Here is a 27953-nt window from a genome sequence, read left to right on the forward strand (position 1 = left end):
TATCATAAGCTGAACCATCGTAAGTCCACCTATATTTATAAATAAACGTCAAACAAAATTTTATATAAACAATCTCAGCAACATTCAACACAGGTAACTAATCTGACTATCCTTTCCTTCATGAAATATTCTTCCTTGGGCTATCATTTGAACATTCCCTCCAAAACTTCAACTGCCATTGTTAACAGCAATAAGAGGTGATCAGAGCCCTCGTGAATAGATTAATGCCATTATTTGCAGGACTGGGCTCCCAACAAAAGAAAAACTTTGGCCCCATTTCTCTCTCTTGTCCCACATGCTTGTTTCTGCCTTCCGCCATGGGATGACCATCAAATGCTGGCACCATGTTCCTGAACTGTGAGATAAATTTCTTTTCTTTATAAATTACCCAGTCTGTGGCATCCAGCAGCAAAAAATGGACTAAGACATTTGGCCTCTAAGACACAGCTCTTTCTTGGTTTTTCCCCATAATGTCTAACAGTGTCTTTGGGGCTCTTCGCATTCTGCCTATCAATCACCCATCATTTTAAGGAATATGTATTAAGAATATATAACAAGCCAAACATCTTACTTGGCACTTGGATACAGTGATGATCAAAAAAGACATGGTCTCTACCCTCACGAAACTCAAATATAACATTATTTCTCTTATCTAGACAAGCATTCTATGTTCTTGGTTTAGACCACTCTTTCCACCTTAATACTTCACCTACCTTACTTGTCTTTATTTGCATATTCATTTTAAAATTGTTTTTATTTCGGTATATTACATGGTTACAAATGTGTAGGGTTACATATATTGCCTTTGTCCCACCCGAATCAGACCTTCAAGCGTGTCCATCCCCCAGACAGTGTGCACTGTACCCATTAGGTGTGTATATACCCATCCCATCCTCCCCACTCCCATCTGCCAGACACTTGATGAATGTTATTATTGTATGTACACTTAAGTGTTGATCGTTAATACCAATTTGATGGTGAGTACATGTGGTGCTTGTTTTTCCATTCTTGTGATACTTCACTTAGTAGAATAGGCTCCAGCTCTATCCAGGATAATAGAAGAGGTGTTAGATCACCATTGTTTTTTGTGGGTGAGTAGAACTCCATGGTATACATACACCACATTTTATTAATCCACTCCTGAATTGATGGGCACTTGGGTTATTTCCACATCTTTGCAATTGTGAATTGTGCTGCTATAAACATTCTAGTGTAGATGTCTTTTTTATAGAATGTCTTTTGCTCTTTTGGGTAGATGCCCAGTAATGGGATTGCTGGATCAAATGGTAGTTTTACTTGTAGTTCTTTGAGGTATCTCCATGTTACTTTCCACAGAGGTTGTACCAGTTTGCAGTCCCACCAGCAGTGTATGAATGTTCCCATCTCTCCGCATCCCTGCCAACATTTATTGTTTTCGGGCTTTTTGATAAAGGCCATTCTCACTGGAGATAAGTGCTATCTGACCTTGGTTTTGATTTGCATTTCCCTGATGATTACAGATGTTGAGCATTTTTTCATGTTTGTTGGCCATTAGTCTATCTTCTTTTGAAAAGTTTCCATTCATGTCCTTTGCCCACTTTTGGATAGGGTTGATTTTTTTCTTGCTGATTTTCCTGAGTTCTTTATAGATACTAGTTATCAGCCGTTTATCGGATGTGTGACATGCGAATATTTTCTCCCATTCTGTAGGTTGTCTGTTTGTTCTCGTGATAGTTTCCTTGGCTGTGCAGAAGCTTTTTAATTTGATCAGGTCCCATTTATTTATTTTTGTTGTTGCTCTGACTGCCTTTGGGGTCTTCTCCATAAATTCTTTGCCTAGGCCGATGTCTATAGAGTTTTTCCAACATTTTCTTCTAGAATTCTTATATGTATCATTCTCTCCCTTTACTCTCAATTAAGCTAACTGCCCTTGCTGGATGTCCACTCTATAATGCATGTCATAATTATGGTTTATTTAACTTCTGTCTTCTGCTAACAAACATAATTTTTGTGAGAGCTAGGACCAATGCATCACCAGTTAGTGCCTAACACTTCCCTGGTTGGTAGTTATTAAATAAATATCATACAAATAAAAATGTATACAAAATAAGAGGGCAGCTTGAAACAACTACTACCATGGTACCAGTTATAGTACTAACTAGTTCCTGTAATTCTTTAGAGCAGCAAATACAGGTCTGTTAGAAACTACTGAGGACTCCAAAGAACTTTAGTTTGTGTAAGTTACAATATTTATTGCATTAAAGATTAAAACTGAAAAATGTCTTAAATTCCTTTAAAAATAAGATTCCATGTAAACATAGTATATCTTACGAAAAATTATTTTCCAAAATGCACAAAAGGTAGTGACAAGAAAGACTGGCACTGTTTTAAATTTTTGCAAAGTTCCTTAATGCCTGACTTAATAGAAAACAGCTGTGTTCTCGTACCTGCTTCCACATTCCACATTCGTTGTGCTATCTTGTTTCGTCAGAGAGTATGAAGAAAATCTATACATACACAGTTGGAAAAGGGAGGAATACTGTAATAGCTTTTCAGATAATTGTGGATAGTCTTCTTTGCTATCATACCAAAACACAGTAAGTGGCAGTTTCTTAAAGGTTAATGCGATGTGGAAACCACGTCCATACACTTTCTCTATTGTTACTTTAAAATCCCTTAGTCTTTCTTGGACTTTTTGGTCATGCATGATTTTATAACAGCATTTACTGGTCATCTAAATATCACCGAGTTATGCATACTTTCCAAATATTAACATGGTGAGATGTACAGTATCAACAAATTACACTTGTTAATATCATCATTTATAGAAAACTCATCAGAAGAGTCTGTAAGAATCAGAAAGCTGTTACAATCACAATAGTATAAAGAAACTTCCCAAACTTCTAATTTCTTCTCGGAAGCTCACATTTCTTGTCACCAGCAAAAAATACTGTCAGTTGCTTACCTTGAAGGAACAGATTTACTTCCTTCATTTTCAAAAAAAACTCTGCCAACCACTCAAATCTGAGTAACATAGTTATTCAAATAAAAAATAGTTTTCCGTGAAAAAGCAGGTGATTAAGCTTGCAGCTCAAACAGTGGCACAAGTGCTATTCATGAAGATAACTGTCATATTTTGGTGTGCAGAAGTGCTTTATACATTCCAATTTCATCATGCAAAAAAATTAAAGGGCCATATTGAAGGGTCAAGATTTAACAAAATTAATAAATTTTAAAACTTCATAAAGGACGTTATTGGCAAGTGAAGAATACAGCGCCTTCTAGTGAAGTTCAGTGACACTGTTTGATCACGTCACGGTGCCAGCAGTTTTACCAACCCTTGCTTTTGCACCATCACTGCAAAGGTAACACAGTGAAAAAGACAAGTAAAATCTTAGTCTTACTATAAAAGTAGTTGAAAATATGTGAAAAGCAAATCTCACCATTTACAAAATAGTAATAAGAAAGTAGTAAGAGACACTCTACAAACGTCAATCAAAATGTTACTATCAGCTACTGTATGATAGAATTACAGGTGATTATTATCTTCCTTTTACCGATACCTTTTTATCAAATTTTCAGCAATGAACATATACTAATTTATACAACTTTAAAAGTGTGTTTTATTTGTTTGTCTGTTTGTTTTTGGGAAAGGGTCTGTGGCCCTAGGCTGGACTGTGGTGGTGAGATCATAGCTCGCAGCAGCCTGGAGCTACCGGACTCTGGCGACCCTCCTGCCTCAGCCTCCCAAGCAGCTAGGACTACAGGCACACGCCAGCACACCCAGATAATTTTTTTTTTTTTTTTTTTTTGGTAGAGACAGAGTATCACTATGTTGCCAAAGCTGATCTTGAACTCCTGGCTTCAAGTGATCCTCCCACCCAGGCCTCCCAAAATGCTGGGATCATAGGCATGAGCCATGACCTCCATCCTAAAAGTATGTTTTTTAAAAGTCATTATAAAATCTGGTTGCTTTATTTGGGGTGCTTGCACTAATAATGTAACTGTATAAAGGAATATATTTATATTTCTTATAGACTCTTCAAACTGTCTTTTGTTCCTCAAACTCAAAAAATAAGAAGGCCATAATAACTGGTAATAGTAAAGATCTGACTAAAAACTATAGGGCTGTAAGTACCTAAGAGTATTTCTAGAGTTTAGTGGATAAAAACAGTACACAGACTATCAGTCAAAATATTTGTTTTTTATTTTTTTAAATGTTAATACTCATAGAGGCAAACCTAGTTATCAAACAATTCTTGAATTATTAACTTATTAAAAAGATACAGTGGTACCAACAACATTAAATTAAATTAGAACACTAAGTTCTGAAGCGGTGGTACAATCCTGCCACCTAGAGCTCAAAGAAAATTGTTCATCTCTGTTACTTGAAAATTTAATGTTTGGTCTAAAAGCAAGGTAGCGTATATCACCTGTTTTATACCCTTACTATGAGTTTCAGATTCTTCAATAATTATAATGAACACTGGTGGATCAACATAAATCACAGTAGTATTCAAGTATTAGGCATATTAAGCAGTGAAAATTAGTATCAGCAGACCATTTCACTGTAAATAACAAAAATGAACATTCACTCATAGCCTCAGGTTTCTCTGTAATTCTAAACTCTGGAGAATAATTCTTAATCTCAACCTACTAAGAACTGTGTAAAATAAACCAAAGTACAAAACAATTTTCTTTATATGCTCTTTGCTAGCAATTTTATTCCTAACAGAACAGCATAGTAAATTTAAAGATAAAATCCCAAAATTCTACAACCAAAACCTATCTACCTAGAACAATGTTAAAGCTCAATTTCATCAGTAATCTTGTACACTTCTTCAAACATTTTTACCGTATCATCACTACTAACAATTGTGCATCAGTGGAAAATTAAGTCATGAGAAAATTGACATTTATGGGAGAGGAAAAGATGGATGAAAGTAAGTACGTGAAACAGAATCAATGCATTCTTTTTGGAGATCCATTAAAATAATGGATATCATTATCTTTCAAATTTTTATTTTTCAAAATTTAAAGCATACATCTCCTTTGACCAACAATTCATTTCCAAGAATTAATCCTTTGGCTATACACACATATAAATGCACAAAGATATGTACAAGAATTTTTTTAATGCATTATTTGTAAGAGGGGAGCAAAGTAGAAAGAGAAAGGGATGGAGGAGAAAAGGAGGATGAAAGGAGGAGATAGGGAGGAAAAGGAAAGAAGGGTCAGAAAAAGGGAGGAAAATCCCATAATCCTGGAGGCAAAAAGAAAACCGAAAAATCTCCATTAATAAGGAACTAATAAAAAAAATTAGTTGCTACACCACACAACAAAATTTATAAAATACACTCAGTGTTTGTTAACTGATTTCCATAAGTTCTCTACTTTATGTGGAAAAAAATTAATGATGGTACTAATAACCAGAGAATTTTCCATCAATATTCCCTGTTCATTAAGTTAAGCAAAAATCTGATTCAACAGGAAAACTGGCCCACTCTTTGATTTACAAATGTGTGAAGGGGCTTGCATTTTGATTCAAACTTTTTCATCAGCTTCTTTGGTGACCAACAACCATATTTAAGAATGGCATGGTAAATATGGCCCTTTGGAAATCTATTATTACAGATCTTTCAAAGAGAAAAACTTGAAACCTCTTCCTAATAACAAATTTTAACCAATTCTATAACCAATCACAGATTAAACACACACACTCTAGTGAATAAGCAGAACAGTTTAATTACCTTTCCTGTGCTCTGTAAGATAGTTGTTCGTGTCCTCCATACTCTCTCTCTGCTAACAATATCTCGGGTCACATCTACTTCAGCATCCACAAAACTCCTCTGTTTAAGGGCAGTTATATCATCATCTAGATCAGTCTTGATAGTAGATCTTTTCTTAGCCATAATTTTGGCTTTGATTGCAGCAATTTTTTCCACCGACATAGCTTCAGACAAAGACCTAAAAGCAATTTCTTTTTTTAATTTTTACAGCAGGGATTCCTGAAGCACATCAGAAATATATTTTGTTACATTTATAAGTTTCTGGTAAAAACACTTTAATGGCAATAATTAAGGTTTTCTTATCTGTCAAATACACTTGATATTCTGTAATAAGATTTTTATAAAGAAATCATGTAAAGATATTACTTTTTGAGCAAATCCATAATTTCTTAGAAGGGTCAATGCAAATCTTCACTTTTTTTCATTTCTTCTCTCCAAAAAAGGACTCATTAATATGGGCGCTTTTCTTTATATTTTCTGAAACTTTATTAGCTAACCCACCTCTACGTATGGAAATTACACACACACATGCACACACACACACACACACACCCCTCTACGTATGGAAATTACACACACACATGCACACACACACACACACACACACACACAGAGGCCACCTTGGAAGGAGGCTGAAAAATTCACTCTGTAGAAAGTTCAAAGCTTAGGTTTTCTTTGAAATTTATTTCAAGGTGTCAAACCTGTATGTCATAGTGTACAACGTATTTTATAGTTGACAGAGGCTTTTACATGCCACAGAAACACTACTACTTTTAATCTCCGGAAAATGAAATCATGTTTTGAACAGTTTTCTTTTTCTTCCCTTTTTCTTCCCTGTTCTTCCCTTGCACCCTTCCTTTACCTGATTTTCAAATAGGCAAAGCAACAAAGAGAAGCTATGCTTACAGAACTATAAAAAAAGATGTAACACTGAAAGCACAGATTTCATAAGATGATAATCTCAAGCAAAGTATCTTTTCTTTATCATGTGATATGAGAAAAAGAATTAAAAAGTGTTTGGGTACCTTAACAGTAGACAAAAATATTAGTCACAAGATGAAAATCTTGAAATATGTTACACAAAAGCTGGAAAAAGGACGAAAATTCCTGCAGGTTTAAATACAGTAGCATTATATAGTATTGTAATTTTATTTAGATTAGGTATGAAGGTACTTTATAGCAGATGCTCAATATGCATCCGGTATTTGACTCACTCTGTATAATACTGTGCAACTTTCTCTTACAATCTAAAGCATACCAGCATACTTTAAGCCAAATCCAAATACAGTAGTCCCCTAGTCTGGCTTTCCGCAGCTTCAGTAACCTTCTGTCAAACACAGTCCAAAAATATTAAACAGAAAATTCGAGAAATGAACAATTCTTTAACTTTTAAACTGTGTGCCATCCTGCCCGGGACATGAATGATCTCTTCATCAAACATATTCACACTGTACACACTAACTGTCCCGTTAGTCACTTGGTAGCCATCTTGACTATCAGACAGACGGCTGTGTACAGCAGCGCTTATGTGCTAGCAACCCTTATTTAATAATGGCCCCAGAGCACAAGAATAGTGATGCTGGCAATTCAGATATGCCACTGCCAAAGAGAAACCATAAAGTGCTTCCTGTAAGTGAAAAGGTGACCCTGCCATTCCTTGACAAGGGTTAGGTACTATCCAAGGTTTCAGGCATCCACTGGACGTCTTGGAGCATATCCCCTGAGGATGAATAAAGGGGGACTATAGTACTTTTCTAAATTATCATCACGCCTGAATTGAACTTTCAATCATAGGACTTCCAGCCAAGATGAAGTAACAGAAACTGGATTAACCCTCCAGCCTTGAAATGACCAGTCAAAATACATGAAACAATGGTTTACTAGACACTAGATATCAAGCACTGAAGGACAATGATTCTCTGACAAATGAGAAATAAACAAGGTGAGTCCTATGACCACCTCAGCTTACTGCCTTGAAAGTGTCCAAGACATGACATAAGGAGGAAAACCCAGGTGGAATTAGTAGACTCCCCGATTTGAGGAAACGGAGCTGAGATTACAGCAAGACCAAGGTGGTTGGAATTCATAGGCCAGGGTACCTGAGGAGAGAGCTGCACACAAAATCCCCCTCAAGTATTCCAGCAGAATACTGATTGGCACCTAAGTAGGAGGAAACTGTCTAAGACTGGGTAAAGAACCACCCAACAGAATAAGACGGAATAATGCCCAGTGCTCACACCAAGTGAAGAATGGTACCTGCTCCCACCAGCCAGAATGAAACCTCATATTCCTGGGACATTAGACAGAGTACTCAGAAGGGTCTTGCCTCAGTGGGGTGGGGAATAACGATCTAAACTGACCATTGTTCAAATAACAAATCTTAAAATCAACACCTAAAAGTAACAAACTGTTTCCAAGTGATGTAACTATGTCCCAAAACAAGGCTAAAAAAAGTGTGGAGGAAAAAAAAAAAGTATAGAAATACAAAACTATGTAGCATTCAACAAGGTCAAACACACAATGTCTGGTACGCACCCACAGATCACAAACCATGCAAGTAGCAGGAAAATATGGGCCAGAATGAGAAGAAACATCAATCAAAGACATTAAATACTGCAAAGACATTAAAATAATTATTATAACTATATTCCATATATTCAATAAGTAGAGACTTGGAATAGATTTTTTTAGAACAAAGCAAATTTCTAGAGATAAAATCTACAATGTTGGAGACTAAAAATACATGAAATTATAGAAAAAATAATACTAAACTTGAAAACACAACAAAAGAAACTATCCAAAATAAATTTTTTTAAAAATTCAAAGAAAGAATATAGGTAAGAAAAAAAATCCAAAAGAACATAAATGAGCTTCAGACAACTTCAAGCAGCACTTGAGCGCAGAAAGATGGAAATAGAAAAAAAAAATTGAAGAAACAATGCCAAAAATTTTCCAAACCTAATGAAAATTATAAACTCAAAAATTATCCCAAGAAGCTTAAGGGACCTCAAGCATAAGAAACATTTAAAAATAAAAAATAATAATAAAAAAAAAACCCTAGGGACATGACATAATTAAATGGCTTAAAACCAGCAAAAGAGAAAAACTTTAAACCAGCCAGAGGAAAAAGACACATTTCATTAAAAAATAAATAAGTAAGGATGACAACACACAAGCGAGCTAGGAAGCAGATCCTTCCCCAGTCAGGCCTACAGATGAGGCTTGGTCTTGGCTAACACTTAACTGCAGCCTTCTAAGGGACTGAGAAACAGAGCCCAAGCCATGTCAAAACAACTAACCCACAGAAAACTGTGAGATAATGAACGTATGCTGTTTAAACCACTATGTTTTGGGGTAATCTCTTAGATTGTAATAGATAAATAATAAAATGAGCAATAGAGTTTATCCGTGGAATGTAAACTTTCAAAAAAATCAATTTAATTCACCATATTGACAAAAATGAAAAACTATATGATTTCAATAGAACCTGAAAAAGCATTTGGCAATATCCACCATTCATTTCTGATTTACAAAAAGAAAAAAAAAAACCCTTCCAATAGGGTAAAAACCCTTCCAGTAAATTAGGAATTTGCCCTCTCAACCTGATAAAGAGAAGCTACAAAAATCCTAAGGCATATCATTATGCTTTATGGTAAAAGACTGAATGCTTTCTCCCAAGATCAGGAACAAGAAAAGAATCTCTAATGTCTCACTACTTCTACTCAACAGTAAATAAGAAAAGCCTAGCCAGTGCAAGAAGAAAAGAAATCAAAAGGCTTCCAGTTTGGAAATAAAGAAATAATATGTTATTTATATAGAGAAAATGTGATTGAGTATTTATAAAAACTGATACAATCTACCAAAAAATTACAAGAACTAATCAATGAGTTTATCATAAGTGTAGGATACAAGAATACATAAAAATCAATTGAATCTCTATACTAGCAATAAGCAACCAGAAATCAGCCTTTAAAAAATACCACTTACGACAGCAATAAAATATGAAATATTTATGAATAAATATGACAAAAAGTGACTAATACAAGTGTACTGAAAATTATGAAACACTGCTGAGAGAAATAAAAGAACTAAATGTCTCCACTAATAAATGAATGTATCTTGTTTATATCAAAAGACTCGTTATTTTTAAATATCAACTTTCCCCAAAATGATCTATAAATTCAATGCAATCTCAATCAAAATCCCAGCAAGCTGTTTTTATAGAAATTGACAAGATAATTCCAAAACTCATATGGAAACGCAAAGGCCCTAAAACAGCAAAAACATTCTTCAAACAGAAGAACAAAGTTGGATAGCTAATTCTACCTGAATTCAAGACTTACTATAAAGATATAATAATCAAAACAGTGTAGATCAGCGGAACAGAATGGGTCAAGAAATAGACCTAAACATTCATGGACAACTGGACAACTGATATCTCACAGAAGTGTAAAGACAATTCAGCGGACACTCCATAGTGCTGAAACAACTGAGTACCCATATGCACAAAATGGAACTTCAACCCCTATCTCGTAAAAATAAATGAACTTTGATCAATACCACATACCATACATTAAAAAAATTAACTGAAAGTGAATCACAGACTTAAATGTAAAACTTAAAACTATAAGACCTATTATTAATAGAATCACTAAAATTATAAAGCCTGACCATACCAACTGTTGGCAAGGATACAGAAAAACTAACTCTTTTACCCTGCTGACAGAAACATAAAATGGGACTGGCCCTTTGGAAGACAGTTTGGCAGTTTCCTAAGAAGTTAAATCTACACTACCATATGAGCCCACTATTCTTCTCCTAGTTACTTACCTAAGACTAATGAAAATGTTATGTCCTTGCAAAAACTTGTACATATATGTTCACAGCAGCTTTAGTTGTAATAGCAAAAAATGGTAATGGGCAAAATGACTATGACCGGGTGATTGGGTAAACTGTGGTACATCCATACAATGGAAGAGTATTCAGCAATAAAACGGAATAAATTACTGAAACATCCAACAACATAATGAATCTCAAAATAAACATGCTAAAAAACCACACAAAATAAAGAGTACATACTGCACAATTTCATTTACATACAACTCTAGAAAAAACAGACTAATCTATAACAGTAATTGGTTGCCTGGGGAGGAAAGGATATAGGGATAGGCAGAAGCAGGGAATTACAAAGGTACACAGGAAATTTAAGGGAGTGAGGTTATACTCTTTATCTTGATTTGGATAAAACTTCCACAAGGATTATACTGTACTAAGGAAATATTATGAAGTGATTCTAATTACAGTAAAAATCAGGGGTCAGCACACTTAAGGCCACAGGCCAAATCTAGCTATTCCCATCCATTTCTGTATTGTCTATGGCTTCTTTCCCTACCAATAAAGAATGAGTAGTTGCAAAACAGACCCTATTACCTATAAAGCTAAAAATATTTAACATGTGGCACTGTGCAGGAAGCTTGCTGACTTCTGCTATAAATCAACAAGAGTTTACATAATAAAATGAGTGTCACATTATGAAGTAATTTTTAAAAAGACTAATATGGCAACAGAATCAAGAAGGCTTTCCAGAAAGCATGATAAGCACAAAGGCCTCCAATCACCCCCATCATAAAACATGTCCACACATATTCATGCGAACTTAGGGCACAGAAATATATAACGAATGGAAGAGGAAAATGTAAATGTGGATAGCATTTTAATACACCCTTTTCATATACATACCTAAATTACCTACTTTCTACTTAAAAAATCCTTACCTAATCTGTTCAGTCTGTACAATCCCTTCCTTGTGACCCTCCAAACGAGCAGCCAATCTCTCTTTATCAAGGCGCACACACTCTTCATCCTGGAAATAATCACTGGTGAGTATTTTCAATTTTTATTTAACTTTTAGAAAGAAAAAACACTACACATAACTTGAGTTACCAAAATCCCCACCTATACAATTCCAGGTATCACTGTCTTTAGATTAACTTTAAGATGACTTTTAGTTACATAAAGATAATAATAGTAAATATATGTTGGATCATATATAAGACTGAAATCAACTAGAAGCTTAGAAAAAACTTGCTTAGTCACTTTTTTCCTATGATTAAGTGTTCTTCCCACAATATATTATGGCTACCTTTCTTCAGAAAGATATCATACAACAAATAAATTCCTTCTCTTTGAGAAAAATTATAACCAAATTTTATGAGAAGCATTCACCAGAGTCAAAAATTTCATTGTGGGTCTTGATTTTTTTTTTTTTTGTCTGTTGCCACAAGTCCTGAATCCATCAGCACAGATCAAAATAATACAAGTGAAACTTTAATGGTTTTCAAAGTATGTTCCTCAAAACATTAGAAGTTTCATACAAAGTGCCCCATGGGCTACTTCCAGATCTTATCTGAAATTTAACCTAAGTAACTCAGCTTTTATCTAATCTACATATTAGGATGACAGGTAAAATTTAGTCTGAAAAGCATTTGGTTGCTTAAAAACGAAACTTGGTAACTCTGATTTAGTGCGACATCCACATTCAACAAATAAACTGAGGAGCTGAGTCAGTGTCTACAGCTAATGGAATATGAAACTTACAGAAAGCACCAGCACACTTACCAGACCCGAAAAATGTTGAGCCCCAATTCATGTCCTATTATTAATCTAATGTAAAAATCTTAAAACAGACATATCAGCTGAAATGAATATAAGGATAATATTTCGGCAAATGCATTACATTTTTTCCATTTGTAATAAGGCTATAACCCAGCTTACTGCAATTACTTAAGAAAATGCTGATTTTAAAGACAACAGTGGCCTAGATTTTAACCAAATCAGAATCTCCGTTGTCCTCAAAGTTTCTCTCTCCTAGCATAGTGCCCTACAGGTCCCCAACGGACATATTCTGGGAATGAAAACTTTAGGTAATACAACTGTTTATTTAACACATTTCAACTCTACAAATGATCTGGAAAGAATTTTATTATGCTATTTCCTGCTGATTTTTCAGAATCCTACCAAATTAGCATCTCTGCCATATTGCATTTTTTTCAAATAATTAGACTACGATGTTCAGGTTTTTCCAAGTAAATGGTATCCCTAGATTCTCTCTCACTTTGTTCATGGTGGGCCACAATTGCCTTTCACACAAGGAAAGTTGGGGAAATTTTCAGTTTTACTGCCACAAAATTTGTACCCAGTATAGCAGAATGGCCAGAGCCAGACTGCCCAGGTTCCAATCCTGGTTCACTTACTCCGTCTGCACCTGTTTGCTCACAGGGGACACACATAGTGCCACCAACCTCAGGAGGTTGTGGTGAGGGTGAGTTAATACACATAAAGTGCTTAGAATATCACGTAGCACACACAAAGCAATAATAATGAGTCAGTTATTACTATCACTGCTTTAAAAAAAAAAAGGTCCATGTCTCAGAATATACTTAAAATTACATTATTTTAGCATGAAATTCTGTCACTGAGTCTACTGTACATATTTGCCAACCAATCTTGTCCCTTCAAGTTACCTTTCTTATCCTTAATTGTGGATGCTTTGCTGTTTATGTGGCAGACAAAATGTATATACACTTAACTCTTTGATTTTTACAGAAGTCTGAAATGAAAAGATTTATGGTTTCTAGCAATGTTAACACTAGTGATGACTACAAATGTTATTCCTTTATCTGTTTTAATTGACATATGATCAGTTTAATCATTTCTCAGATTTTAAGTATGCCTGTAGTACATTATTCACCACTTCAGGGGGGTTTATATGTAACTGATGGGCTTATTATACATTTATATAAGTAATATAATAAGCATATAATTAAAAGGTTTAATTGTCTTATGCAGTATAGTAGCTTTTTCTTCCAAAGCCACTGGCATTCCTTTTTTTTAGTTGACAAATAAAAATATTTACCATGTACAACATGATGTTTTGAATATGTATACACTGTGGAATGGCTCGATCGAGCTAATTAATATATGGGTTACTTAACATACTTATCATTTTTCGTGGTGAGAACATTTAAAATCTACTCTTCTAGCAATTTTAAAAATACAATAGACTGTTACTAACTATAGTCACCATGTTGTACAAGAGATCTCTAAAGGTAACAGAATTTCTTTTGTGGCTTCTATTACCCATGAACTATCCTTATTAACAAATATTAATATTCTACTTGCTGGCTATAAAATGCTACAAGCAATCTGGAACCTGCTGTGTCAATATTCTAACAAAGTAACTATAGTAAGTACTTAATGTTCACAGCTCTGAAAAAAAAAGCAAATCCCCATACCACCTAATTCCAGAGGTAAGCAAACTACATCCCAAAGCCAATTACAGCCCACTACCTGTTTTACAAAGTTTTACCTGGACACAGCAACACCTGTTTATTTATGTATCATCTCTGACTGCTTTCACACTGCAATAGCAAAGGAGAATAGCTACAACAGAGACTGTATTGGCCCACGAAGCCTAAAATATTTACTATCTGGCCTTTTATAGAAAAAATATTCTGACCCTTGATCTAGTCTAGTATTTTCATCAATAAGGATATAAAAGAAAAGAAAACGATTTGTCCACCACATTGCTTGGATGTGAGAGAGCTAAAATTGTAGCTCAAGCTACTTATTAATCAACTGTTCTTTCTACTACACAAAGTTTTCCAGGAATAAAAAAAGCTCCTACAGCCAGGAAGGGTGGCACATGCCTGTAGTCTCAGCTACTCAGAAGGCTAAGTAAGGCAGGAAGACTGCTTGAGCCCAGGAGTTCAAGGCCAGTTTAGGCAACACAGCAAGATTCTTGTCTCTTAAAAAAAAAAATTTAAAATTAATTTTTAACTGGGTGCGATAGTAGGCACCTATAGTCCCAGCTACTTGAGAGGCTTTAAGTGAGAGAATAGCTTGACTCAAGAGTTTGAGACCTGCCTAAGCAACAAAGAGCAACCCCATCTCAACAAGAACAGAGAATTCTTGTTACTACACAATTCCAATTTCAGTAACAATATGAACCACTTTTAAAATAAAGTTCCATTACCTCAATTCGCGGTTTCTTTGCTTCTGCTAAAACTTCATCTGCAGCTCGTTTGACTATAAGAAAAAGAAGTGAATAAATATATAGTTTGGGATGGGTTTTAGAAAATTCAATATAAACATGTGACAAGACGTACCTTGAGTAGATCGCTGAAGACCTATTTCTAGGGGAGCACTTCTATCTATACTTGCCGATGTTGCTGAAGATTTAAAAAGATTCATATAAGAATGTTAACATTTGAATACACATATTGGATATTATTATAAGTGAAATGCTCAAGGTTTGTTATATTTCTTAACTCTATATGGTGATTTCCCTTAGGAAAATATTAAGTTTTAAGGCAGCTCTGTAAAAGCATTCTATTAAAAAGATTAACCTGTATTAGAACGTCTCTAAGAGGACAATCTGTTTTTGACATTTTAGCTTACAAGTTACCGAGATGATCCAGCTGAAATTAACTGGTCACTTAAAGAATACACTCCAATATTATAACACACACACACACACAAAAGTGCACCTAAACATAAAATTAGGTTATTAAGTAGGAAATGTCTGATTTCCTTAAATACTAAGTTTGACAGTTGTTATCTCTGACATTTCACTTTGACACTTCTTGTTTTATGTCTACCATGAAAGTACATCCTCAGTCTTTCAAATGCATAGTTTGGCTTGTGATTGGCTTTCAAATTTTTTTTTAGAGCAATTTTTGTGAAATCATGGATACGTCAAAACTTTGTGTTATTTTGGAATATGAGTTCTGTCATGGAACCAATGCAGCACAGATAGCTTGAAATATCAATGAAGTGTCTGGGAAGGATGTGGCTAATGAACACACTGTATGTCGATGGTTTGAGAAGTTCCATTCTGGTGATTTTAACCTTGAAAAAAATGAGTCACGTGAGTGACCTGAGACTAAGGTGGATAACGATGAGCTGAAAGCTGTAGTGGAAGCAAATCCATCTCAACCTCGGTGTGAATTAGCAGCAAGGTCTGACGTCACTATTCCAATAATATTGGACCATTTGAAACAAGTCGGTGGCAAAGTAAGGAAGTCGGATAGATGGGTTCTACATGAATTAAATGAGTGTCAGAAGAGAAATCATCTCAAAGGTTGCCTTTCTTTGCTGTCACAACATAAAGGCAAACCATTTCTACACTGTATTGTTACATACGATGAAAAATGGATTCTTTTTGACAATCACAAGTGTTTGGCACATGGTTGAATAAAGACGCAGTGCCAAAATACAGTCCAAAACCGAATGTTCATCAAAAAAAGCTAATGGTGTCCAGTGGTCCAGTGCTGGTATTATCCACTACAGCTTCATGAAACCTGGTCAAGCGATTGCAGCAGATGTCTACTGCAACCAGTTGGATGAAACGATGAGGATGCTTGTGATTAAGCAGCCAAAATTGGTCAACAGAGACAGGCCAATCCTCTTGCAAGACAATGCTCGACACATGTCACACAAACAGTGCTGCTCAAACTATAGAAGCTGAACTTGCAAAGTCTCTGTCATCCACCATGTTCACCAGACCTTGCACCACCTGACTACCACTTCTTCCAGGCTTTGGACCACTTCTTGCAAGGAAAAACATTCAATTCTCAACAAGCTGTGGGACATGCCTTTTGTGATTTCATCGCCACTTGCTCTCCAGGCTTCTTCACTACTGGCATAAACAAGCTACCGTTAAGATGGCAAAACTGTGCCAACAGTTTAGGCACATACTTTGATTAATTGTACTGCTTCTTGTTTGAGATATAACAAACTATACTTTTGATTAGAAATCGGACATTTCATATTTAATGACCTAACACGTAACAGTTAAATAAATAATTGTATATACATGATAGAAAGTTTTAAGTTAGCATTCACTTTAAACATGCAATGTTTAGTTATTCACAACTGGTAGAAAACTATTTTTATTTTTATTTTTCTTGAGACAGGGCCTTACTTTGTCTCCAGACTAGAGTGTAGTGGTGTCACCATAGCTCACTGCAACCTCAAACTCCTAAGCTCTAGTGATCCTCCTGCCTCAGCTGCCCAAATAGCTGGAATTTCAGGTGCCTGCCGCCATGTCTGGCTAATTTTTCTATATTTTTGTAGAGACTGGGTCTCGCTTTTGTTCAGGATAGGCTCATACTCAGGCCTCAGATGATCTTCTGGCCTGAGCCATAGTGCTAGGTTACAGGTGTGAGCCACCACACCCCGCCTAAATTATTTTTAAATTAATCATTTGATTTTTGAATGGCTCAAAATAATTTAACTATAAAAAAGGGGTATACCTGTCCCCATCCACCTAGTTCCCATCACCCTAAGTAATCAGTTAATCTCCTGTATAGCCTTCAAAAGTTTCTTTCTGTAAATACAAGAAATACAAAATTAGACTTTTATTTTTACTTTTTATACAAAAGGTAGAAGGCTATACACACTGTTCTGAACCTTGGTTTTTTACCTAACAATTTATCTCCCACATCCTTCCACATCAGTATGCGAGGCATTTCCTTAACTCCCCCTTTACAGCTACTTTTTATTCTATTATATGAATTACTATAATTTATTTAACTAGGTTCCTATCAACGAGCAGTTCAATTTTAAGTCTTATCATTCTATGTAAAATTTTTGATGACATATCACTGCCAATTTCTTCAACAGAGGTTCTATCAATCAACATTATAACTAACAATATAGTATAGCAACTGTTTCCTCATAGGTTCACTAGAGCACATCATCAAATTTGTAGATTTTTGTCTATCAGGTAAAAAAAAAATGCTATTTCTGTGTAGTTTAAATTTGCAATTCTATTATGAACAAAATTAAGCATTTTTCATATGATTGTATCATCTTTTCTGTGAAGTGTATGACATAATCCATTGTACTGTTGGTCTTCTATGTTTATATTTCCACGACCACTTCATATATTAATGAGATTAATCTTCAGCTTCGAAATGAGCTGATATGTGATACCTATATGTAATATTTACAATATGTGATATGAGTTGAAATATCTTTCCCCAGTTCTAAACTCTAGAATGGCTAGTCTTTTTTCCATTACACTTCTACAAATAGTCAGGATGCTTACTTTTACAAATGAACTTTACAAACATCTTACCTAGTTCTGCCCCTTCCTCAAGAAAAACTCGATATTTTTATTGACACCATGTTAAATTTATAAATTAAGAACGAATATCCTTAAGCTGCTATGTGTTCTTGTCTAGGAACATGGTCTTATTTGTTTGACCTTTTTATTAAACTATTAAATTAATTTTTTTTTTAAATTGGCAAAGCAATATACTTGATGACTAAATGTATCTGTCCTATAGAAACTATAGGAAATGAGATGCATGGATAAATGACAACTTATTTTGGGGTTCTAAAAAGAAAAGCCATTTGCTCTACAGTACTCCCCCAAAACTAACCTATTTCTCAGGCTCACCTGCTGAGATGCTTATTAAGAATAGAGTATCCTAGACCCACACCAGATCTTCTGAAGCCAAAAAAAACTATTTTTAACAAGTGTAACACACGATTCTCATTATTTAAAAAGTTATGGAAACACTGCTCCAAAGAGTTAAATTAGCTCTGATTCAAAAAAAAAAGAAAAAAAAGGCCTTCCCCTATTTTCCCCAACTCCATCCTCTCCATAGGAGAATAGAGATTCCCTCCTCAATCCTCCTCTGGGGTTCTAACCTTCTGTATATCATTTCCTTTGCTTAGAGTAAGTATGTTTACATGTTTACAACAGGGATTTTCCAATTTATATAGCACCTAGCATAAGGCCTTTAAGAAAAAGCATTCCATAAGTACTTGATGAATGAAGACAGCACAGAAGAAAAGATGCCTGACGATCTTTCATCTTTCCATTATGCACAAGATTCTCTGTGTAAATCAATCTTACTGCTTAATACCATGGAGCACAGAATATGTGACAAGACAACTGTTAATGACTTAAAGGTAGTAAACCCCACCCCAGAGAAGGTGAGATGAAACAGTTCTGTATCAATTTATTTGTACTCTGTAAGACAGGCAAATCAATGTTTATTCAGTTAAGAACCTACTATGCACCACTATTCTAAATGCTTGATATTTAACAATAGACAAGACAAACAATTGCCCCCTTAGTGTTTACCATATGGTGGAGCAGACAGACAATAGGTACACAAATATTTAATTTCAGGTTAACATATGGGATTTGATGAAAAGTAATCAGGATGGGACTACACAGACAGGGACGGAGGGAGGCAATGCTATTTTACATTTTAGACAGAGTGGTCAGAGAAGCTCTCTCTGATCGAACGACATTTGGAGCCACATTTGAGCACAGCTCTGAATGAGACAGTAAGGAAGGAAGCCAAGTAACAATATAGAAACAATTAAAAACAGAGAGGAGAGCAAGTGCAAAGACTCTAAGATTAAAACAGCTAAAAGACTAATAAGACTGACTCCTGAGAGCAAAGGAAGATTGGGAGAAGATGAGGGCACAGAGATTTAGGCAGAAGCAAGATCATGTAGGCCAGGGTAAGGAAAAGGAACTTTACTCTAAGTGTGATGGGAAGCCACAGGATGGCCCTGAGATGAGTAACACAATCAAGTTGACATGCTTTTTCACAAACACGTCACTCTTAAGCGCTAGGCAGAACTACACTGCAGGAAACCAAGAGTGGGGACCTGTGAGTAAGCTATACAATAATCTAACGGGGAAAGATGGAACAGGGTAGAGGCAGAATGGTAAAAGGTGGTCATACTTTTAAAGTCAGAGAAAAGGACTTGAGGATAGAAAATGGGTGTGAGATGTGAAAGAAATCAAAGATTCCACCAGAGTTCTGGCTCACACAGCTGCATGAGTAGGGTGCCATCACTCAGATGGGAACACTGCAGGAAGAACAGACTCATTTTGTTTAGCGTGAGGGGAGATGGGAAACAGGTAACTGGGCATTCTATTTTGGATAGGTTAAATTTCAGATGCCTATTAAACATCCAAGGGAAGATTTAACAGTGAATTTATAAATCTGGAGCTCAGGAAGAAGTCTGTGCTAGAGAAAAACATTTGGAATTTATCAGCATTACATACAAGATATTTAAAGCATAAAACTAGAAGAGGTCACCCAGAGATTAAGGATTAAAAAAGAAAGGAAAAAAATCAAGTCCTGGAAAACTTCAAGAATTAGAGGTCAGGCATAGCAGTAAGCAAAATAAACCGAAAGGTGGACAAAGAGTAGGAAGAAAACCAAGAGTCTGGTGTCCCAATGCCAGATGAAGAAAGGCTTTCAAAATAGAAGTGGTCAACAGTACCAAACGCTGTTGAGAGGTGAAGTATGGTAAGAGACACAAAAGGCTGTGGCAATCCTTAAGTTAGTGTTGACCTTACAGACAGCTATTGTGGTGGGATGGAGTGACCTCAAGAAAGAATGAGAGGTAAAGAAGCAGCGGTGATATCATGCCAACTCTCGTAAAGAATTCTGCAGTAAAAGGAAGACGACAAATGGAGCAGTAGATAGTGGGAATGTGGGGTCAAAAACATCTTTTAAAGATGAGAGATCCTATGTATTCTAAAAGGGAATAAGCCAGAAAGAAAGAGAAAACTCATGATGCAATTGACAAACAATTTACAAAGACAAAGCCTTTGAGACTGTCAAAGAAGATGGAATCTCTATGCAAGGAACGGGTGATGGGCTTTAAGCAGCAAAGAGTGCATTCACTGTAAAAAGAAAGAAAAGTCATATGGACAAAGCTGAAGAAGGTTAATTTTTTAGTGGAAATATAAATTCTCTTCCCACTACTCCTTATTTCACGGGGGCTGGGAGGGGGTAAGAAACAATGTGTATTTAAAAGGGGAAGCAATTTAAAAAATACTCACATGCTTCACCATTGAGATATCCAAGTAGATCTTTTCGGTCAGGTCTTCTAACCACAGGAATATTTTCAGTCTGAAGACAAAATTTTAAATTAAATATCAAATGAATAACTATATAAAACTTATAAAAATCAACATCATATAATGTCTGAATATTTTTTTTTTTTTTTTTTTAGAGACAGGGTCTCACTCTGTTGCCCAGGCTCTGTAATGCAGTGACACCATTTATAGCTCACCATAACCTCAAATTCCTGAGTTCAAGCAATCCTCCTGGCTTAGCCTCCTGAGTAGCTAGGATTACAGGAACGCACCACCATGCCCAGCTTTTTTTTCTTTTTCTTTTTTATTTTTTTGTAGAGATAGGGTCTCCCTGTGTTGCCTGGGCTGGTCTTAACTCCAGGCCTCAAGTGATCTTCCTGCCTCAGCTTCCCAAAGTGCTGGGATTACAGGCACGAGCCACTGAGCCTAGCCCAATGTCTGAATTTTATTCCAACATATTTTGGTAACATATATTTAAAATCAAATTTGTAAAAAAAATGACTAGGCTAAAAGAAACTAATAAAAATCTTGAAAATTTTTCAACATGTTAATTTTTGGTAATTTCATTTTTGAAATTCCAGGAAGATATATAAAAGATAATCATAAAAAATGAAGCAATGACTCTATCTATCCCTTTTCAAAATATCAATTCCGGTCTTTTTTTTTTTCCTCCTCCTTGGGTTCCTCTAAGTATTTGTTTTTTAATTGCACACATGATGGTGTGCACATGTGGGACTGATATCTTTTCAGTCCCACTGCTTTCTCATTTAATGCAGCATCCCCAAAATGTTTTCTTTTCTCACACATAAACAAGACCTCTTCAAAATATTCTACTTAAACTCTTTCAAATAAACTAAATTCGCTGCTAAAACTAAATTTTGATGATAGGCACAATAGGCACATGTTGTTGAGGCACAGGAAAAAGTATAGGAGAATATACAGGAAGACATCAGCAGCGGTTGTTTAACTTCCACATTACCTATTACTTTTTTTAGCCTTGAGTGTGAATAAATTCTGTAAGCAGGGAGTAAAAATAAAAACCTTAAATCTGAAAAAATATCCTTTTTACCAAAATGTGTAATTTTCCTTTCATTGCCTACCTTAGTTATTTGTAAAGAAGAAAGCATCAAGTCATCTTTGGGCCAGGAATTCAATGAATCCTGTCTTTACCACAATTTTCCACATCATTTTTCTAATGCCAAGAAACAGCAGAGTGCAAGAAAAACTGGTGGCCATGCGATTACATAGTGCAAATCTGTCATCTTATGCACCAACAATGAAGAAGGATCCTTAGTATCTTTGGCCAATTATCTTATGTTGAATACTAATTACATCTCACTGCACCAAACATTCTGCACTGACTCCTTGATGATTCATATAAACTATATTTAATCAATTAAAAATTAATCTTAAAGGTCAGGCTAAATTTTAGGTTCTGTTTATGAGTATGAAAGTTTAAGTGTCCATAGTTTTTGTGTGCTTGTATTTTTTTTTAAACCTGTCTACATGGAATATCATAAATAGTTAAAATATTTGACCTAATTTTCTTTTTTTTTTTTTTTTGGAGACAGGGTCAGTGGCAACATTATAGCTCCCTACAACCTCCAACTCCTGGGCTTAAGCAATCCTCCTGGCTCAGTGTCTCCCAAGCAGCTGGTACTACAGGCATATGCCACCACATGCAGCTAGTTTTTTCATCTTTTGTAGAGAGGGGGTCAGTTTTGCTATGTTGCTCAGATTGGTCTCAGACTCCTGGCCTCAAATGATCCTCCCATCTCAGCCTCCCAAAGCGCTAAGATTACATGCGTGAACCACTGTGCCTGGCCGAACTTATTTTCTTTACTGCTCCTAACTCTGATGAGATATTTCATCATTTGGTCACTACTGAGTTATGTACACATTATAGCTAACTGAAAAGGAAGTACATCTATTCACACTAAAATAGGAGGTATGGGTCAAGAATACCCATTTCAGGAATGGTCTGCTCACAAGAAAGAGCAAATAGCACAAAGTAATTAGGAAACGACACCTCAAATTCATAGAACCCTAGGTTTTAGAATTCTGCCCTTTCAATTTGGCAAGTATTTAAGAAAAATAAGAGTTAAATTATGCAACCAAGCGTCCTAAGGACCACTGTAACAATTACAGCTATCCATTATGTACTACAACCATTCCTCTAAAACATAATCTGAAAAGCTAAACCAAGTATCTCAATCTTTATTACCATAAAATCAATGGCTATATCCAACAAAACATTCTAATTACTGCCTAATTCAATTTTTAAGGATCTAATGAGTTAAAATAATCTTAGAGAGAGAGATGTCACTATTTTTTCCCCACTATTTCCCAAGTAGTTTCACCCTAATTTTATTTTTTTAAATAAGTATTTAACACTAAATATGTATTTCTTGTTCAAAACAGCAGAAGACTTACAGTTTACTACTTACAAAGCCCATTACATGAAGGCATATTTTTCTCAAATGCTTTAAATAATAAGCTATTGTTTGAAAGACACCTAGGATAAGCCAGAAACTTCAACTATTGCTAGCACGGAGGGAGGGAAAGGATATGGAAGTAAATTTCACACAGCTTAATGGGTGATCTAGCAACTGTGTTAGATCAAAAACTGGCTCTAGTGATGACAGACAGAATGATGGTGCTTGTGAAAATTTGAATAGAATTGTTTTAAGAACTGTAGGAAATGAGAAAAAGTAGTTATTTGTAAGTTAATATATTTCATACTTAAGTATGGACATGTAAAGTGAAAATGACAAAAGTAAAACCAGACATCTGATTATTTCAATTATGTCTCTAAAAAAATTTTATGTTCAACTTTACCAAAAATAATCTGAGGGATGGTCTCATTTAGAAAATTAAATATCATCTTTTAAGGGCACTTTTGGTAATTTGCCATGTCATACAGCTATCATATCCAAATAATTTTGAAGCCCATTTACTTATACTGGTTCCCTACAGATGAAGAATCTCATCAATGTGAAATCAGTTATTTTCGGTTGTTTCTAAAGATTTCCTCTGAGTAATAAATTTTCAAACACTGAGAAAGCAGGAAAAACTAAAACCAATGTATCAAGAGTATGAAAATAGTTGCACTGAGTTGATTAAAAAATGATTTTAAGGCCAGGTGCAATGGCTCACACCTGTAATCCTAGCATTCTGGGAGGCCGAGGTGGGAGGATCGCTTGAGCTCAGAAGTTTGAGATCCACCTGAGCAAGAGCAAGACCCCGTCTCTACTAAAAATAGAAAAATTAGCCAGGCGTAGTGGCGCACACCTGTAGTCCCAGTTACTTGGGAAGCTGAGGCAGGAGGATCACTTGAGCCCAGGAGTCAGAGGTTGCTGTGAGCTAGGCTGATGCCACAGTACTCTATACTCAGGGCAACAGAGTGAGACCCTGTCTCAAAAAATAATAATAATAAGTTTAAAAAGATGTGTGTTAATTTTGACCCTTATGACCAAAAAAAGTTTTCTTGAGATTAAACTAGAGTTCTGAAATATCAGAGTCCTTCCCCAGGCTTATAAATTTTTAAAAACATCCCTATAAATGCCTATAAAATTTCTGTTGTTATAAACATTACCCACATTTTACATGAAAAAAATAAGACTAAAAATTTTGTATAAATCACACAACAGACTAATTTTGACCCTCCAAGAGACTCATACAAACCTTTCACTCTTGATTTGAAACCCAAGAGGGAAGTTATCCACACTGAATGATACCTACTATCATGAAGTAAAACAAAATAAAACAAAAAAGTTTTAAAATAAATTCTACTTACAGCTGCACGTCGGACATAAACAGGATGAGAAAGGTGTACATTATTAAGTAAAAATAAGATGGAATCCAATGTGTAGTACTCTCTCGGTTGGCCTTCTTTTCCAGTCCTGAAATAATTAAGGCAAGATTTTTTTACTCACAATTCTAATTCAACTCTTTGGGCTTAATTACATGTATTCGTTAATCTATACAACTTTGCTTTTCAACAACGGATTTAACGTGGCTAACAAAGATCCACATAAAGTATAAAATCTAATAAGTGGAATGTCATTAGGGCAAAAGGAACACAAAGGCAGGCAAAGACAAAAGGCAAAAATAGAGAAGGTACACAAAATTCATACTCTAAGGTACTATATGCCTTTTAGAACTAGGCCCAATTTACGCTCTGGGCTTTGTCAATAAAGAGAAAAACCTAACCAGTTACAGATTCATGAGGATCCATCAGAGAAAACAAACTACTTAGGACAAGCACAACTATCACTGGTGCTAAACTTATACAAAATGTATCCTATGGCTCTCTCAAAATAAGATACTGCTGAGCAACACCCTTAACAACATTCTTACAGTACACACAACACTGAATTTCAGAAGTATGATTCTTACAACATCCCTCCAACTAGACCACTGATGCAAAATCAAAATGTAATTCTACCTGTGATAAATCAAGTACTCTAGGGGTGCAAGCTCTCTGATCCAGGCACACATATTACCTAGTGTTCAATCCCACCCTATTCCTCCATTCTCCCCATCTAGAAATGTCAATGTATTATTTGAATTCATCTGAATTACAGCTTCCTATAATCAGCCCTAACCTACTTGCTAGCCTCTATTCCCACTTTTCCTCTATACCTATGCATTTCAACCCACATACTGCTACCAATTATTGTACTATGAAATCCAATACATGGGTAACACCCACACCTTGGAGAACGCACTGCATGCATAAATGTCTTTAGTGTTTTTTATATATGTACATATTTAAAAGTGCACACAGCATACAGAAAATAAAAATAATTTCTTGGTGTGAATCAGTGTTGAAAAAGTTCTAAGTATTCCTTTTTCACTGGGTTCACTGAATTTCTGTCAACACATTTCCTTTCCGGTTCTTATTCCTTTAAGCGTAGAGTTCACTCATCCTGCAAGACTTAACCCACCATTTCACCCAGACAATTCCTATCCATTCTTTAAAGCTTATTCATTCGTTCATTCATTTATTCAAGAAAACTTTGTTGGACACAAACATGTCAAACACTTCTATGGACCCTTCCCTAAACACCTCCAACTAGAAGTGATTGCTCTCTTCTTACAAGCTAGAAAGCATTTCACATCAAGTTACCTGTTTCATCTCCTCTATTCAGATTAAGTTCTTGCCTTTGAGTCGGGAATCCCCAGGTGTTAGAAATTGTTTTATTTCTCAGAATGAGCCCCCATACACTCTAGATACTCCTTAACAAATTTTTAAAGAAAAAAATCCACCAAAAACTCAATCAAATGTAATTCTATCTATGCAGATTCTTTCAAAGAGTAAAAAGACAGGCAACTCAGAATGACATCACTTAATCAACATTTCACAGAGCTAACTATATAAGGCCAAAAACAAACAAACAAACAAAACACAAAACCAACCAACAAAAAAAAAATTTCCACTAGGTTTCATCGACTCTTAAAGCTCGCTCCATTCAATCAAACAAAATGAGCAGGAAATTCTGGCTCAACGTTCTAATTATCCAAATGAAGCGCCAATGACAGTGACTAGATGTTTTTCTTGAATGACTTAAATTCATAAAACTCCACGTGGACCAACATTCCAAAACACTTCCCTTTAAAATACACTTCGCAAAATCACACACATCATCAATTTCGTAGATCTGTATAGCTCACTCCATTTCACCAGTAACTTTCTCCCGAGAAACTCCTGCCTTCACCTCTAACACAGATTTTGATGACTCTTCCAAATACACCAAATTTCCTTCCCGTCCTAACTTCACATAGTTGATTCCCTTCTCTCTTCTTGAGAGACAACCCCGTCCCCACTAACGAAAGGAGAAGAGATAGACCAGAAGCTTGAAGGACCAGCGCAGACAGTTGCAACACATGGCAGCCTCAAAAACATAAAGACGAAAAAGATGCCTCTCCGGCACCAGACGGTGTGCTCCTTTGTGCACCTATGTTCAGGTACACTTGTGCACCAGCTCTACGCGCCGCTGGCACTTGGTGCATATTGGTAAAAACGAACTGGAAAACTCAGAAACTCCCCTTTGACTTCTCAGAGATTTAAAGAGATGGGCCGCTCCTCCTCTCCCTAAAAGTGCAACTTTTGCTCCGGAGAGAAACTTTTTCCAGAGCACCCGTTTTATCCCATCCCCAAGGGAAACGGGGGGAGGGGTTTAAAAAGAGGTCGCCTGGGGGCGCCCAACACTGCGCTGCCATCCCTGGACCACAGCTGTGCCGGACTTACCCCCACACCACATAGTTGGTCTTCACGTTCTTGGGCCAGGAGAACTCTCCGAAGATCACTTCGTCTCCCTTCACCACAATCTCCTTCTTCTGGATGTTGTACTGTCGCAAGACGCTGAGCACGTCCGCCATCTTCCCCCCCCTCGCCGCCGCCGGCTCCGGGCGCCTCCGCCGCCGCCGCGCCTGCCTCCTTCTTCCCCCGTCGCCTCGCCCTCTTCCTCCTCCTCCTTCGCCGCCGCCGCGAACCAACAGCAGCGGCACCAACAGCCGTCCTCGCCTACGACAGCAGCAGGGGAAATAGCCACCCAGGCCGCCGAGGACCCCGCGCGATCAGGCGAGGCCCCGCCGCCGGCTGCCCGCGGAGAACGCCTGACTGCGCTCCTCCCGCGCCGCACGCCCGCCGCCAGGGGGCGCCGCGCCGCCTGGAAAGACGCCCCTCCCAGACTCCGCGCGGAGCCCGCTCCCTTCCCGGACCCGGAGCGCAGGAGCACCGCACCCACGCACGGCGCACGTACCGGGAGCCTTGCCGGGCGCGCGCCCGCGCGGAGCACGTACCCGGTCCCCCGCGGCGCGCACTCGGGGCGACAGGTGCGCGCGCACCTGCGCGGCGGTTCCGAACTTGCATCCCTAGAGCGCGCGCTGAGTGTTTAACGACCGGCCGTGGGGGCGGCTGAAGGCTCTAGGGTCCCTCCTTCGGCCAGGGTGGAGTTTAGCCAAGAATTCGCGGAACCCTGGCATCACCTGGCCTTCTACACAGGACCCGGGCCTAGCCGAAGGCCTCTAGGTCTCAGTGCTCCGGATAAGCCCTTCAGAAGGGTGGGGGTTTGGGGTTTGGGGTTGGGTTTTTTGTTTGTTTCTGATGTGGAAGAGACCCAGCTTTGTTTCCTGTTGGTTTTGAGTGGAGAAGACCGAGTCAGGCGAAGAACAATTCTGGGCACTGCTCTTTATTAGTTGCAGTTTGACCTCGGTCAAGTTCCATACCTTCTCACAGCATCACTTGGTTAATAAGA

General features: G+C 36.8%; 1 protein-coding gene across 1 annotated transcript in view; it reads right to left on the reverse strand.

Annotated features, from left to right (window-relative positions):
• The window catches only part of CDC73 (cell division cycle 73), a 122634-nt gene extending 95385 nt beyond the window's left edge, over positions 1 to 27249 (reverse strand). The window contains exons 1-7 of the mRNA XM_069459388.1: positions 26945 to 27249; positions 24488 to 24593; positions 20656 to 20725; positions 14936 to 14998; positions 14803 to 14855; positions 11543 to 11631; positions 5730 to 5946 (exon numbers count right to left, since the gene is read on the reverse strand). Of these exons, the coding sequence (XP_069315489.1) occupies positions 5730 to 5946; positions 11543 to 11631; positions 14803 to 14855; positions 14936 to 14998; positions 20656 to 20725; positions 24488 to 24593; positions 26945 to 27075 (729 nt within the window). The 5' untranslated portion in view covers positions 27076 to 27249. The remainder of the gene's footprint in view (positions 1 to 5729; positions 5947 to 11542; positions 11632 to 14802; positions 14856 to 14935; positions 14999 to 20655; positions 20726 to 24487; positions 24594 to 26944) is intronic.
• Between the last annotated feature and the right edge of the window lie 704 nt (positions 27250 to 27953).

This window comes from Eulemur rufifrons, chromosome 27 (assembly GCF_041146395.1).
Source record: "Eulemur rufifrons isolate Redbay chromosome 27, OSU_ERuf_1, whole genome shotgun sequence".
Classification (NCBI taxonomy): Eukaryota; Metazoa; Chordata; class Mammalia; order Primates; family Lemuridae; genus Eulemur; species Eulemur rufifrons.